At 32.5% G+C, this 13943-nt stretch overlaps 2 protein-coding genes across 4 annotated transcripts in view; one reads left to right on the plus strand and one right to left on the minus strand.

Annotated features, from left to right (window-relative positions):
• LOC126749411 (uncharacterized) overlaps window positions 1-11739 on the minus strand; it is a 71156-nt gene extending 59417 nt beyond the window's left edge. Inside the window, exon 1 of one of the 2 annotated variants that reach the window (XM_050459100.1) lies at window positions 11209-11739. In XM_050459100.1, the coding sequence (XP_050315057.1) occupies window positions 11209-11578 (370 nt within the window). In that variant the 5' untranslated portion in view covers window positions 11579-11739. The remainder of the gene's footprint in view (window positions 1-11208) is intronic. The other variant, XM_050459099.1, reaches the window with a different exon arrangement.
• A 195-nt stretch (window positions 11740-11934) lies between these two features.
• The window catches only part of LOC126749413 (SH2B adapter protein 1-like), a 40732-nt gene continuing 38723 nt past the window's right edge, over window positions 11935-13943 (plus strand). The window contains exon 1 of one of the 2 annotated variants that reach the window (XM_050459104.1): window positions 11935-12424. In XM_050459104.1, the coding sequence (XP_050315061.1) occupies window positions 12096-12424 (329 nt within the window). In that variant the 5' untranslated portion in view covers window positions 11935-12095. The remainder of the gene's footprint in view (window positions 12425-13943) is intronic. The other variant, XM_050459103.1, reaches the window with a different exon arrangement.

Here is a 13943-nt window from a genome sequence, read left to right on the forward strand (position 1 = left end):
GAGAGATGGGACGAAAGTTGGAAGGATTATCAAGAGCTCCACCCTTGTGAATTGGGATAACTTTAGCTGATTTTAGGCAAGATGGAAATATCTCCTTGCTCCAAGAAAGGTTAATTGCGTCAACTAGTGCCTTTAGTGCCGTTTCTGGAAGGTTGAGAAAAATCTTAGCTGAAAGGTTGTCTTCTCCAGTTGAATTTTTATTTTTTTCAGTATACAGAATATCCTTGAGTTCCTTTAGGTTTGTAGGTAAATAGAAGAAGGAATTTGGAACATGAATGGCTGGCATAAAGGAAAGAGGATCCACAGAAGGGTTCAAATTTTGCTGAAGTTGTAGAGCAATATTAGAAAAAAAATTGTTAAAAACATTGGGAGAGACTTCAGGGCATTGTCTTGACTGCTTACCACAATTGTGACGAATATCATTAATAATTTTCCAACTCTCCTTATATTTGTTAGATGAATCACTTAAACGGTTGGAGTAGTAAGTTTGCTTAGAGATTCTTATCAGACGACGATACAAGGCTCGGTAAGAATTGAAATAGTTATGAAAAACTGGAGAGTCACCCAACTGGCATTTTTGGCAACAGCTACGTAATCGCGACTATAAAGAATACTTTAAAGTTGTGGTTACCAGTCGCGGGAACCGTTTAGGCACCGTTCTGTTACCACTTTTTTACCAAAATTGGGAATGATTTTGCTGTAGCAAATACGTAATTCTATCGTCCCGGGCACTTCTTTTTAACGTCCCATAGTGGTTTTCGGGATGTCATAAAGTAGTAATTGTGCAGTGCTAGTTACTAAGAAGTTACTGAGACAATATTATGCAAACATTTTGAATATCTTTCTTTGTCAACACAAATAATTTTATATGTCGTTGATGGCGTTGTATCGGGGTTAATCTACTTCATACTGTAAGCTGATATTATCGCTTACCGGAGTGGAAAAATGTAAACGAAGCAAATTTTACTGTTAAACATAGGCAATATAGGACGAAAATAAAGAACGCCTCATTAAAATAATGAGTTTTAACAAAAAAATATACCAAGTCTAAATATTTAAATTTAATTTTTTAAAGAAGGTAGATAATTTTTTTCACTCCTCTTTACTCCTATGAATATAAGAAGTCCATAATTTAATAAAAATTGCATAAAATGTAAAAGTATTCCGATTTTAGCAAATTCATAAAATCGTGCAATACCTTTTCACAAAATGGAGTCAAATAATTAAAAAAAATATGGCGAATTGTTGTTAGAGTTACCAAGAAGTTTCTTTTGTTACTTCAAAGTAAAAATGACTTAGGAATAAGCAAAAAAATGCTACTATAAAGTATATTTTACTGCATAGTAGAAATAATTACTTAAAGGTAATTTGCTTTAATAGCCAAGGTGGTAAATATTACTTTAAAGAAGAAATAAGGGTAACTATTTTGGTCTTGTTACTGATAATATTACTTCAAAGTGTATTACTGCGTGGTAATATTTTGATGTTCCTATGTAGTCGCAAGAACTTGAAATTTAACTTTGTAATCGCGCTTACTTAAAAGTTCCCATTTAATCGTCCCGCCGACCAATATTTTCTACTTTATAGTAACGACGTGGTAAAGGTAATTAGGTCAGGTCGCTAAGCGGTATCAGCTACCATCAGAGTTACCGCAAAGTAATAATTACTATATAGTCAAGTATTAAGTTAATATTACGTATTTCTTACTACTATTTTTTACTTATAAGATATTTTTTTGGTACCAGTTACCAATTTATTACTTGAATAAAGTAATATCGATGGCTTAAACTGTAAACCGGCTAACTCCACTTTTAACGATTTTGGCGCCAACCTGTAAAGGACATCTTACTACATCATATATTAAAGCAGCTAACTCCCAAAAATTATTACTTTCTTGTAAATCGCGCCGCACGTATACCAGCTATCTCCATTATTGCAAATATCAACATTGCAAAGCGTCTAACTCCCGGCTTAACGGTCATATTCCATGTTATTTTACTATGACTATGCACGTGGCTTGATCGCTCTCGTTTTAGCTCGTATGTATGTTAAAAATTGCAAGTTATTATAAATTAAAAGTAATTTAATTACTTTGTGTTTGCCGGGTGTTTTGTTATCATTTTAGTAAATTTTCTCTCCGATCCTAGCTTCTATTGAAGGTTTTTTTAGATTACATGGAGTTAGCTGTTTTGTATAATATAAAATCTTTGCTCCAAGTAATTTACATTGGATATAGCCGTTTTTCTAGTTACTACTTTTTTAAAATTTTAATTAAGTAAGGGTCGATTTTACAATTGTCAATATTATTTTCTACAAAGCGTGTCAATTGGGTCTTAAAATTAATTTATAAAATAATATTTTCAAAAATTGCTATTTTTAAGCTCTTTTTATTAACGCTCATTATTATCCTTAATATTTTTAAATATTTTAACGTCAAATAGATACAGTTTATAAAATTACAAAAAACGACCTTCAGCGGAAGGCCAACCTTTTTCTTGCTGATCAAAACACGTTATTATAGTAGCCGTCATCGTTAATATTCTATTTTGGTCACCTGTCAAAAGAAATAACTTTTCATCTGTCAAACAATATAAATAGCAAATGGATGGCATTATTTGACAGATGGAAAGCTGATATTTTGGCAGGTAACCGAAATAAATTGTCGGTGACGGCTACTGTACTTTAAATGTTTTTTTTTAGATTTTTTATTCTAAAAATGAGCTCCCGCACAAAGAAAATCATGGCCCTAGCTAAACAAGACACTCAAAATAAGCAGGTGACGTTGATTGACCGTTTGGAAAATGAGCCAGATTTTATAAACTCGCTACCAATTGAATTCATTGATGACCAAAATATGACCCAAAATGATATAATATTCCCTTCTTTTGAGTTCGAATCAGAAGAGTCATCTATTGGAGAAAGATCGGGGTTAACTTTAGGGCAAACATACTATGTCTTAGACAAACTTGAAAATAATTCTACAATGATTATCGATGATCAATCTTCTACATTTTCAATGGCTGAGATGGACAATTTTCAACCTGATGATTTTCCTAACATTAATTTTAGTAAACATACCCCAGAGGGTCAACCTATAGAGCATAAAGATAATGACGTAGAAAAGCAGCCTCAATTCAGTTTGTCCAATACTGACACGACAACCAATGATAAGTTAGGTAGCAAAATTGACGACAGCGAAGCTTCTTTCGAAGATAATATTAGTGATGAAAGTGTTTACGCACCGCGTTTAGTAGATTATTCTGAAAGCTCCGATACCTCCGATTTTGAAACTGAGATTGAGGTTTCCAAAAGAAAACGAAGAAAGAGGTGTCAGGTAGACAAGAAAACATGGGATTATGAGAAGAACCGAAAAAATTGAGAAAAAGGTTGAAAATATTTTGGTAGAAAGCAGCAAAATGATACTTGGGATAATAGGGTTCCAAAACCTCCCAGAATCCTTAAGGAGAGGTGCACATGCAAGTCACAAACAGGAAAAATATTAAGATGTTTTCTTATAACAGAACAGGACCGACGAAATATATTTAAGAAATTTTGGGAAATGAATTGGGACAAAAAAAAAGTTTTTGTTGACAGCTTGATACAGATTATACCCACCAAAAGGCCTAGAGATAGAAAACATGAATTAATCTCAAAAAGAAATTCTTCTGTAATTTACAACTTGAGAAAGGAGGAAGAATTGGTCAGGGTATGTAAAACCCTATTTCTAAACACATTATGCATAGGGAAATGGTGTGTTCTAAATTGGAAAGAGTCAGCAAAAATTAAGACAACAGGGATTCAAAACCAAAAAGAAAATATAAACAGTATAGCAACTACTTCTGCATTATCTAAAAATAAATCATTTAAAAAGGAAAATGAAGCTATGTGTGAATTCCTAAACTCTTTACCGACAATGGAGTCACACTATTGTAGGAAATCAACAGAAAAAAAATATCTTTGGACTGACTGGTCATCTAAAAAATCGGTCTATGATGCTTATGTAAAATGGTGTATTGAACATAATGTAAAAGCCCTATCCGTGTGTACATTTAACAATGCTTTTGATGTTAAAAATTTTGGGTTATACCAACCAAAAAAGGATCAATGTTCGATCTGTTTTTCACATAAACTAGGACAGGTCGACGATGAGCAGAAGTACAATTTACATATTAAAATGAAAGAAGAAGCCAGGAAAGAAAAAGAGTTGGATAAAGAAATGAATTTTGTTTTTACTATAGACCTACAGGCTGTACTTTTATCACCTCGCTCTAATGTCTCCTCATTGTATTACAGAACAAAATTGTGTGTTCATAATTTTTGTTTGTTTAACCTAAAAAGCAAACAGGGAGCATGCTTTTTATGAAACGAAACAGAAGGCGGCTTAAATGCAGAAGAGTTTGCTTCAATTGTTTTTAAATTCTTGCTAGATAAGGTCATCCCTCAAGTAAAAGAAAATGAAAAAATTATTTGTATAGTGATGGATGTACGTATCAAAATAGAAACGTAACAATGAGTAATGCATTACTTGATTTGGCTATGACCAACAACGTCATAATAGAACAAAAGTTTTTGGAAGTTGGTCATACCCAAATGGAGGTAGACAGCATGCATGCTTTGATAGAGAGACAGTTGAAAAATTAAATCATAAATGTCCCATATTCCCATATTCCATTTGCCCCATATTCCCATTTGCAAAAGAGCAAGAAAAGTGCCAGAGCCATATGACGTCGAGTATCTAACCCACACTTTTTTAAAGAATTTTCGAGACATTAAGTTCCTAAAAGCTATAAGACCCGGAAATATGAAAGGAGATCCAAAGGTAGCGCTGTTATTACTGTATTTGAAATATTTATTTATATTAAAGTAATATTTTTTTAAGGTTACGGATATAAGAGCCCTGCAATATAATCCTAATGGGGAAGTATTTTTTAAATTATTGAGGTTTGGAGATGAGTGGGATGTCATTCCACAGCGCCGTTCACAACTTGCTACGAAAACCTGGAATGAAATGCCTAGTTTGTACACTGCTCGAAGAAAAATAAAAAAGAGAAAATACGATGATTTACAAGCTCTAAAAATAGTTATTCCTTCAGATTACCACAGTTTTTATGATGATATATTATTTGAGAATTAATGACTGCTTATTTCACTTTTGCTCTAATAAAAAAATCTATAAATGCAAAAAAAATCCGATCATTTATTTCGTTTTATTTTACTAAGGAAAAACATCTATCTCCCAAAAAATAATGTTCCTGGGTAGCACAAACCTGCTAACTCCAAATTTTGCTCATAAAGCAAAAAATAAAAAACAAAAAACCTTGTATGTTGTCAAAAAAAATCTTTTGAATTGTAACTTAGACTTATAATAATCCTCGTTTATTTATTTTTATTCTAGACTCTTAAAATTTGTTTTATGATCCTCCTATAAAATTTAGTTTTTCGGAGTTAGCCGGGTTGCAGTCTAAGCCGTCGATATAGTAAAACAATGTTGTATAGCCGTAACTAAAATTGCTAGTTGGGCAGTGAACTTTCTTATTGTGTGAAGAGATCTCAGATTTCTTGAAGATACTTTTAAACCCCTCGTGAACCAAGATTTTATAGGTTTGGATTTCGGTTTGATTTTAATCATTGGGAAGGAAGCATCAAAGAGCTTAACAATTTTTGTGTGAAAGGAAGATAATTCGAAAATAGAATTCCAGGACTCAAGAGCTGAAAGTTGACGAAACTTATTAAAGTTATTAATACCAAAAATTCGACCATATCGCTGTGCAGATACGCTACATTCCTTTTGTATATTTGCTATTTTACATAGTATAAACTCATGGTCTGATAAAGCAGAATTTGCGACTATACACTCCACGGAGTCATGTGGAAAATTAGAACAAATATAGTCAATAGTGGAGCTTGTTGACTGTGTTATAAGAGTAGAATCTTTTACATGCATATGTATATTAAATGCCCCCATTAGATGATCGAGGCGCAGAGTAAAGACATAATTCTTATCATTAAACTTTATATTAAAGTCTCCTGTAAGAACTATGTAAGCCGCCGATGGAATTTCAAATAAAAGTGCCTCTAATTTTAAAAAGAATTTGCTGCAGTCTCCTAGAGGAGATCTATAAATACAAATTACATATAGGTTTATGGATTTGGAGTAAATTACAGTAAATTCAAAAGTCATTTCCTTTAGGAGATGGTTAAATTTATCAACCTGTTGAAAAGAGTTGTTTTCTAAAAAGTTTTTACATAATAATATCATACATCCACCATGAGAAGACAAAATCTGACAAAAACTAGACAAAATAACATAATTTGGTAGATCAATAAGCTCACCCGGTTTAAGCCAGTGCTCAGTAAGTAATAAAATACTAGGATAGTTTAAGTCATGCAAAAAAAGTTAAAGTTCACAAGTTTTATGTCACAGAGATTGAATATTTCAAAACATTAGACCTAGGTAAAACATTAGATTGAATGTGTTTTACATTTACATGATTGTTACTAGCTTGTATGTCAACAGTAGAAAGTTTACTATTCCCAAATGTTACATTGGACTGAGATGTTGACAGTCTTGGTGAAAATTCAATTTAATATTATTTAATTGACAGAAATCAATGAGATAATGTACCATGCGCTCCTTATTTATGTAATCGCCAACAATGGGTACAAGCGTAGTTCTATTTAGGGATTCAATGCATTTTGTGATTTCGCGATGTTGTGACGTTATAAATGAATTAAGTATGGGCCTATTTTTAAACAGAGACGGTCGTATTAAAACTACGTTTGTATTATCCATGTTTCTAAGTCTTTTTTGAATAGCCCCAATGCTGCATCGTTTTCCGAGCACTGATTCAAGTGAACCAAGAAACACAAAAACGAAGTCTGATTTAATAAACCGTTCGGAAAATTGGAGAGTCTCTTGAAGCAGGTCTTTAGTCAGCAAATTAGATGTCTTTTGGCAGTTTATCAAGTATTGCAAATCATAGTATAGTAACGACAATCAACGATTTTAGAACTAATCACCAATATCAACTTATTGGTTCTCAATATCCAATCAGTTAGAAATTAGTATGACGAACTGTATTTGTTCCCTTAATTTAGTGAACTGTTTTGTCTTGAATATTATGTAAATGTCTCTAGATGTAACAGATCAAATGCGGTCCATGGCGCAGCTTTAATTATGGTTAAGGAACGAACATTGAATAATTTTTATATGATATTAATGTAGAATTCTATGCAAAAACAAATATGTATATTGTTGGTCTTTATATAGATCTCCAGCTACAAGCTTTCAAGTATTTTTAATTAAGCTGCAGGTAATTTTGTCCAGCATCTCAACGAATGCAAAAGTTGTACTCTTAGATGACTTTAATGTAGATTTCCTTGAACCTTCTGGTCTCTGGAAATGATTTAAAGGTGTTACAGAATTTATTTATTTTGTTTAATACCAAATTACACATTAATAGTCCCACTAGGATTACTGCTAGTTCCTTTTCTGGACTCAATTATCTTTGTTGAAACCTACATATAGTAGTAAATTATAAAGTAGTTAGTGCAGGTCTCTCAGATTATGAGGCAATCATTGCTTCTGAAGCCTTAGATTCTTGTATTCCCTCTAAAAGGGATAAATGTAGGTATTGCAGATTGTTTTCTCTCAGAAACTTGCAGAAGCATTATGCAATCAGTGTAACTGGAACAATTTTTTAGACTATCCTGACCCAATGGAAGACTTCCACTGGGTACTTTTAAGCATTTTTAATAGAGCTTTTCCTTAAGTTGTTATAAAAAAAAGAAGAAAAAGAAATTGTGCTACACAAGGGGAATGCAGGTTGCAGCCAAAAATATGAGATCTTTACATTACATAAGAAAAGTTTCATTACATAGTACTTACTTTATGAATTACTACAGGAAAATTTACAGATCTACTCTGATGAAAGGGGCCAAATCTCTTTATTACTCGGGGAGAATTGAAAATGCCTCTAATAAACTAAAAGAAATATGGAGTCTGTCTTCACACTGTCCTAACATTGTATTGCATTTTAATCCTGGAGAATGTATGCCTTGTTCACAGAAAGTTCATAGAGGAACTGTATTTTACTCAGCCATACAACACAAGACAGATTTTTTTGCTATCTTTACCTATACTGCCGTGCTAAGACAAGAGGTCGTAAGTGACAAAATTTCGGATTTTAAGATTTTTGCATATTTGGGACCGGTATAATTATTCTGATCAGTATACTAAGTCATAAAGTCGTATGTTAAGTAGAAATGCCCAAAACAGTATAACAATTTTATCATATCTGCCAAATATTGAGAAAATACTAAGTCAAAATGTCGTATTTAATGTATACAAAAACAAAATGTACTATGTGTCACTTAAGACATTAATTTAGCTTATTAAAAAATAATTTGAAAAATTTTAAAACTGGACTCTGTACTAATTTCTTATCTATTTTATAAATTCTGAGCAAACATCTGTAAAGCAAACTAAATTAAAATATTTGCAATCAGGGCACACCTTCATGAGTGCTGATGCCTTCCACCATCAGGTGGAGAAATCATTAAAACAAAAAGGAAGGTTTTAGACTTTGAAGACTATAAGAATTGTGTACAATTGTCGAATAGTGGCCAAAATAGCTGCCTAGAAATGAACCTCCATGATTTTCTGAACGTAAGAGACTTTTTTTTCCCGATTCAAACTAAATAAAACTGAACCAAAACCCTACCTTTCTAATATTTGTGAAGTAACTTTTGTCAGAGGGTGTAGGACATTATTGTATAAAACAAACTTCGAGAGTGCTTTAATTGAACTGGCTTACTGCCAAAGCACTAAAAGAAGGTGTTCCTGAGCCAGAAAGAAAAACTTTTCCTAGAGGTATCATTAGCTAGAAAAAGTTAAAGAAAAGCTAGAAAACAAATCTTATTCAGAAACTAATAGCAATGGGTATTTCAAAGGGCCGACTTCTGTTTTAGAAAAGTTTGCCTGAAAATCAGGAAGAAACCAATCTGGATGACTAAACTGTTTATTATTATAGCGTTAATTTTAATGTTAGGGATTGAATGTATATATATATTTCATTTCTGATTGAAGTCATATTCTAATAAAGACGAACTGCAGTAACTCAATTTGGCTTCAGGAAAAACAGGACAACAACTTTAGCTATAGACCATTTTACAAGTAATATCCTGGAAGGATTTGAAAGGTTTCTTGATACCTTGGCCTCGTTCCTGGATCTCACAAAGGCTTTTGACTGTGTGACACATAGCATTCTTCTAAAAAAACTGGAAGCCTACAATTTTCACCGGGAAGCAATTAAGATGCTTGAGTCATACCTGTCGAATAGAGTTCAGTTTGTTGTCTTTAATCAGAATAAGTCTGATATTAAGCCTTTGAAATATGGAGTTCCACAGGGGTCTGTCTTGGGACCCATACTATTTCTTATCTACATAAATGATCTGGCCTTTTCACAGGGGGGCTCTGTTAGCACTGTTCTGTTTGCTGACGACAAAACTTACTATCAAAGTTATCACCCTTCAAATATCATTAATTTAGATCTCCAGACCCCGGAGAATAACCTCTTTCAATGGTTCTTGGCAAATCGTCTTTCTCTCAATAGTTCAAAGTCACAAACACTTAATTTTACTTTGCGACACAATACACTGACTGAGCATCCTGCTTTTGGAAGCTGTTCAGATGAGGCTAAGTTTCTTGGTGTTTACCTTGATCCAGGATTGACTTGGGAACAACATATAGTCAAACTGTCTAGTAAACTGTCCAGTCTGTTATTCCTCTTTAGAAATCTAGCGGGAATTACTTCCTTGCAGGTCTTACTTACAGCATATCATAGTAGTTTTCACTCACAGCTAACTTATGCCATACTGACATGGGGTCATTCCTGCCATATAGATAAAGTATTTGGGCTGCAGAGAAAGTGTATTCGTATTGTGACTGGTCAGGGTTACCGAGATGACTGTAGGGAATCTTTTCGGAAGCGTAAAGTATTAACTTTGCCGTCCGTGTACATTATGCAGTGCCTATTGCATGTTCACCAAAATCTGGATCACTATAGAACCCACCTACATTTTCATAATTATGAAACTAGGAATTGTAATGAGCTAGTGCCTGAGTTTAGCCGGCTTGAGAGATCAAGAAATGGATCCAGATACTTTGCACCAAAATTTTATAATTGTCTTCCAACAAACATTAAATCTCTTAGCCTTCCGCAGTTTAAAAAACAAATAAAAATGCATCTTTTGAGGGGTGCATTCTACTCATTTGAGGAGTACTTCTCATCCCAATTTTAATTTTAATCTTATATGTTAATATTGTCTTAATAAGAATGTATGTTAAGTGTTTTAGGTTTAGTGCAAATATTGTGATTAGATGTTATATTTTATCTGCTTTGGGGCAAAACTTGTTAATTTGTATTTTATCTTTTATCTTTATTTGTAAGTAAGTGACTTGACTTGTAATAGTGCATTGTGTGTATATTATTATTAATAAATACTACTACTACTACTACTAATAAATGTTTCTATTAGTTTATATTGTGTTATTTTATGTCCCACTGAAAAATTACATTTTTCCTATTATCTTTAACCATGATAACAATAGCTGTAATTGCACATTGTTGATCATTAATATTTTATAATAGTTTATTAGTTTTACATTATCATTATTAAGACAGTATGTCATAACTTTACATAATATTTACCTATAATTATATATCACTAAGATAATATGTCATATCGCAACAATCCAAAGTCAAAAAGTCGCAACTGACAAAAAGATAACGTCTTAGCATGGCAGTATACTGAGGACTGAGTGAGTGAAAAAGTCCATAATTTATAATGGAAAAAAACTATTTAATCATCTCCCCCTCTCATTAAGAAAACAACACTGTGCGAGAAAATTCCAAAAAAATAATTAAAGAAACTACCTATTACTAATAAAATTATATTATTCCTTGCAGGAATATTTTAACCACTTTCTCAATTAGTGTTCGAATGTTTTTTTATGTTATTTTATTAAATTTTAATATGTCCTATGTTGGTTTAAATTAAGTTTACCTGCTATTATTATATTTTTGCAACTTAAAAGATATTAAAAAATTAAAAAATAAGACTTTGTACACAACATTATCTTGTGAGTTTCAAATAAAGCTACTTTCTGACTTTAACTTCATAAATTTCAAGTAAAAGATATAATACCTGGTTTCCGAGCCACAAATCTTTTAGCCCTAGGATTATTTGGTGGTCGTCCACTGCCCATTTTAAACCGGGCCAATCCCTGGCCCTTCTTCAAAAATGGCTTTTTGGCTCCATTATGTACCTCCACTGGAGTTTCTTCAGCCAACTTCTCTTCCAGCAATTGCTGAAAATCTTTTACAGGGGATATTTTCCTTTTATCCCATTCTTTGGACGGATCTTCTTCTACACAAATGTTATTTTCGGACTTATTTTCCACTAAACTATTTCGTGAAGGACTGTTGGACTTTTGTAACAGAGAATCGAAACTACCTTGCCACAGTTTTAATTCTTGGAGTCTCACGTAACTAGTGGCCGACGGCGTCAGGGACATTATTAGGTTATCAATATGAGGTGGGTATGTAGATAATACACAAGGAATTTTGAGTAGATGCTCTAAAATTATTTTAAAAAATATCTTTTGAGGTTTTTTTGCCGTTTGTTTGAATTTGAAAATGCGAGGTTAGGTTCGACTTTGACAGAACGTAAACAAAGGAGTGGGAGGAGGCTGTTATGCGTGACGTCACAAGAACTTTTTTATTCAAAAACTAATTCATTGCTTAATGGCATAATTTTGATTTAATTTAATATTTGTTTATAAATATACAAAAATATTGTTAGTATATATTCCAAACAACGTTTTTTTTCCAAATTTTCTGCAAAATGTGACACTTATGACAGCAACTTGACATTTGACAGTTTAAACGTCAAAATATTTATAATGGCGTCGAAGGTTTGGGAAACCCACTCGAAGCTCTAACAAACTAAACAATTTGATTAGTTTCTTAAAAAAAAAGGCCGAAAAAATGCAATTTTCCCTATAAAATTGAATCGAGTTAATAAAAGAAATAATGGCCACCGCCTTGGAAAGCACGTCCCCGGAAAAAGCGTGGGTGGAATTCTGCGAGAGGCACGCGACCGCCGCGGCCCAAGATTTCTCGAAAAGTTGTCACAACTACATAAATATTTGTTTGCCGGAAAACGCCAGGACTTTGGTAAACCACAAGGACCTTATGAAGAAGTTTATCGAGTTTTTCACTGAGGAGTTCGACAGGGATTTCAATAGGAGAAGGTTAGGAGGCAACAAGTGCCTCAACGGGATGTCAGGGGGTACTGTTGAGGACAATTTTGATACCGAAGACGGTAGCCCCAAAATGGCACCGAAACCCTTTTTTAGAAGGTAAATTGTTAGATAATATGAGGTAGAGACAGACAGTCTAAATTTAACATTCAGAAAAAGGTTTCTTTTAATTTATATTGTTATTTTTCTCACTAAATATTAGGGATCTATCATGAGCTCATCTATTATACCAACTCTTTTTTAAATAAAATAAAGACCCAAGGATCAATAGTTTGTTATAAAAGTTAAGAACTGGTTAGATCATAGTTTACTTTCATTGAATGTACAGAAAACCAAGTGTATAACTTTTAATGTAAACAAGCGAAATGTACCTAATTTTGAAAAAATAATAGTACAATTGTTGGGATTTAAAATGGAGCAGGGATGTCAATATGGGGACAAAATTAGAAGAATTGATTGTATTAAGTATTTGGAGGTGTTAGTGGATGAGAGTTTCAATTGGAAAAATCATGTTGAGTATGTAACTAATAAAGTGGAAAGGTTATACACTATCGCTCATATGTAGAGCAACTTTTTAAAAACAATAAATACTTAAACATATTTACTGCCAAAATATTTAGGAATTTACACATAAATAAGATTTAGCATTTAACAAATAATGGGAATGTTTTTGTTTAACTTGTGAGACCACAGGCTTTGATGATAATTTTGTTGATTTTTAAGCAGTCCATATATAGAGCAACTAAATTTTATTTGAAATTCTGTTCAGTCCCGTTTGTACTCTTCAGATAATCTGTGGTGAATGTAGTATATATTTAAAGACTTAAAATACCAAGGGGTGTACATTTGTCACTGCAAATAAAGGAAAAGATTATGGAAAAAATAAGAATTGGAGAAAAGCAGTCTAAAAGACTTAAATTTAAATAAATCCATAATATCCAGAACTGTTTCTTATTTTAATAGAAGGGGTACTTTGGAAGGAGTTCCAAAAAGTGGCAGAAAAAGAAAAACTGATGGTGCGATGGATAGAAATATAAAGAGATTGGTTGTGCAAGATCCCTTTATTAGTGCTTCTCGAGTTAAGCAGCAGTTAGGACTTGTTTCAATATTGGTAAGCACTATATAACAAAGACTTAAGGGAGCTGGTTTACATGGCAGAAAGTCGACAAAGAAGCCGTTTATCTCAATCTATCAAATGTGAACAAATTGCATCAGGAAATTCAAAATATCTGGAAAGCAATTTCTCGGGACTATATTGATGGACTATTAAAATCAATGAAAAAAAAGGTGTGAAGCATTTACTAGAAATAAAGGATATGCTACCAGATACTAAATAAAATGTAAATTAATTTAAAAGAAATAATTTAAATTTAAGTTGCTCTACTTTTGACCCATTTAATTTAGATTTTTATATATACAGGGTATTGAAAATAAAAATTGTGATATAAATAAAGTTATTTTACTATTACTATAAAAAGTAAGCAGGCCTATTTTCAAAAAGGAGATAAAAAAAGAAAGAAAGAAAATGTGCTATATTACGTAAGACAACAAAATCTTGTGTACAAGCATCCTAAAAACTAAAAAATTCCAAATTCACTTTAAATTTCAAACAAACATA

Source organism: Anthonomus grandis (assembly GCF_022605725.1).
Source record: "Anthonomus grandis grandis chromosome 1 unlocalized genomic scaffold, icAntGran1.3 Chromosome35, whole genome shotgun sequence".
In the NCBI taxonomy this organism is placed as follows: Eukaryota; Metazoa; Arthropoda; class Insecta; order Coleoptera; family Curculionidae; genus Anthonomus; species Anthonomus grandis.